We start from the raw sequence: 2,354 nt of genomic DNA on the forward strand, positions 1-2,354 counted from the left end.
GGGACAGGGAGGGGCCACCCCGAGCCAGGGGGCAAAGCACTGGAGAGCAGGGGCCACCCACTGACCCTCATCCTCGACCTGGGCTGAGCCCATGATGGCAACAGGAATGCCCACGACAGAGGCCAGGGCCCAGATTGCCACATTGACAGCCTGGGCCTTGCTGGACGTGCGGACGTCGAGGGCGCGGATGGGGTGGCAAATGGCTACATAGCGGTCCACGCTCATGGCAGTCAGTGTGAAGGTGCTGGTGAACATGTTGTAATAGTCGATGGCAATGACCGTCTTGCACAGGGCATTCCCAAATGGCCAGAAGCCCAGGAGGACGTCTGTGCCCTGGAAGGGCAGTGTCAGCAGCACCAAGGTATCTGCCAGGGCCAGGTTAAAGATGTAAATGTTGGTAGCTGTCTTCATCTTGGTGTGTCTGCAGAGAGGACGGAGAAGGAAGGCTTCATCTGGTCACCCTGGCTGGATCTGGCAGCAAAGGCAAGGGGCCCTGGACACCATGAGGGGCAGCCCTCTGAGACCCTGTTAAAAGGCAGGTTCCCAGGCCCAGGCCAAGGGCATGTTAACAAGCTCCTCAAGTACACACACAAAAGGATTCCAAACCTAAAGACTGGCCTGCTTTAGGAAAGCTGGGTGTGAGGGGCAGCAGAACACACACCGGGCTCTGTCTTGGAGCAAAGGGGCAGGAATCGCAGAGAAAGAACCTGTCTCCTCCCTTCAAAGTCTCCCCCAAGACCCCCACCCCACCCCACCCCCTGTGGACTAAGTGCTGTTTGTACAACTGCCAGACGCCCCCGGAGCCGTGGAGCCTGCAAGAGCACACCACAGAGGCCTCCCGGCCACACTGGCGTCCAGATGGAGACAGGAGATGGTGACCGTGACAGGAGGGGCAGTGATGAGGTCTGACTGGAACAGAGCTGGGGAGGTTGTGGGTGCTTAACAATATTTGTTAGATGAATTAACAGTTGTGACAGTGGGGATGGTGGCGCTGCCGGTGACGGTGGTGGAGGTGGTGAAGGTGATGGCAGTGGCAACTCCAGAGAGGACAGTGCTCCATGACGATGAAGCTGCCGTGAGGGAACAGGAGGGTTAGCTCTGCCCCTTAACGGGGGATTAAGAATAAGCACACAGGCCTTAATTATGACCAAATGACAGCAGCCACGATAATGACGATGGTAGATACCTGTGCCAAGCTCTTCACAGGGCTTTTACCTCATTTCAGATTCCAAAAAAATGCTATTTTGATCCCCACTCTATGCAGGAGGACACTCAGGCTCAGAGGATCCAAGTGGCCTTCTCAAGGCCCCAGAGTGAGTGAAAAGCAGAGGGGGTCAAGAGAATGAGAAGACCAGCCGCGGAAGGTGGAGAAAATTTGCCAGAGACACGTGATTCACGACTGTTTTCCATAACACAAAGAACTCTTAAAACTCAACAATAAGAAAACCAACAACTTGGTTAAAAAATGAGCCAAAGGGGCGGCCAGGTGGCTCACTTGGTTAGAGCGCAAACTCTGAGCAACAGCGTCGGTTCGATTCCCACATGGGCCAGTGACTTTGCAACTAGATTGAAGACAGCGACTTGAGCTGAGCTGCAGCTGAGCTGCCAGCAGGTGGTCGGATGGCTCTGTTAATTAGTGCACATGCCTAAGGTTTCCCGTTCAACTCACACATGGGAGGGTGGCCTGTGCCCCCCGCAACTAGATTGAAAATGGCGACTGGACTTGGAGCTGAGCTTGCGCCCTCCACAACTAAGATTGAAGGACAACAACTTAACTTGGAGCTGATGAGTCCTGGAAAAAACACATTGTTCCCAAAAAAAACCATCATTCCCTGAAAAAACACATTGTTCCCCAATAAAGTTTAAAAAAAACATGGGCCAAAGACCTGAACAGACCTCACCCAAGACGATACACAGATGGCAAATAAGCACATGAGAAAATGCTCCCCATCTCATCCTCAGGGAAATGCAAATTAAGGCAACGAGACACCCCTGCACCCCTGTCAGGACAGCCAACACCCAGAGCGCCGACACCACATGCTGGCAGGGACGTGGAGCCACAGGAACTCTCAGTCGCTGTGGGGAAGGCAAACGGTGCAGCCGCTTTGGAGGGCAGTTTGGCGGTTTCTTACAGAACTAAACATACTCCTAGGATCCAGCAATCACGCTCCTTGGTATTTACCCAAAGGAGCTGAAAGCTTGTCCACACGAAACCTGCACACGGACGTTTACAGCAGCTTTATTCATAATCACCAGAACTTGGAAGCCGCCAGGATATCCTCCAGTGGGTGATGGATAAACAAACTGTCCATCCAGACAGTGGAATATTACTCAGCGCTAACAAGAAATGAGCC

General features: G+C 53.3%; 1 protein-coding gene and 1 long non-coding RNA gene across 4 annotated transcripts in view; both read right to left on the reverse strand.

Moving 5' to 3' along the window:
* The window catches only part of OPRL1 (opioid related nociceptin receptor 1), a 2,900-nt gene extending 2,199 nt beyond the window's left edge, over positions 1-701 (reverse strand). For all 3 annotated transcript variants that reach the window (XR_002123376.1, XR_002123375.1, XM_019637358.1), the window contains exon 1: positions 66-701. Coding sequence is in view for 1 of the 3 variants with exons in the window: in XM_019637358.1 (XP_019492903.1) it covers positions 66-411 (346 nt within the window). In the remaining 2 variants the exon portion in view is untranslated. The remainder of the gene's footprint in view (positions 1-65) is intronic.
* LOC109380109 (uncharacterized) overlaps positions 1-2,354 on the reverse strand; it is a 9,056-nt gene that overhangs the window by 3,505 nt on the left and 3,197 nt on the right. The window lies entirely within an intron of this gene.

Source organism: Hipposideros armiger, unplaced genomic scaffold, assembly GCF_001890085.2.
Source record: "Hipposideros armiger isolate ML-2016 unplaced genomic scaffold, ASM189008v1 scaffold_32, whole genome shotgun sequence".
Lineage (NCBI taxonomy): Eukaryota > Metazoa > Chordata > Mammalia > Chiroptera > Hipposideridae > Hipposideros > Hipposideros armiger.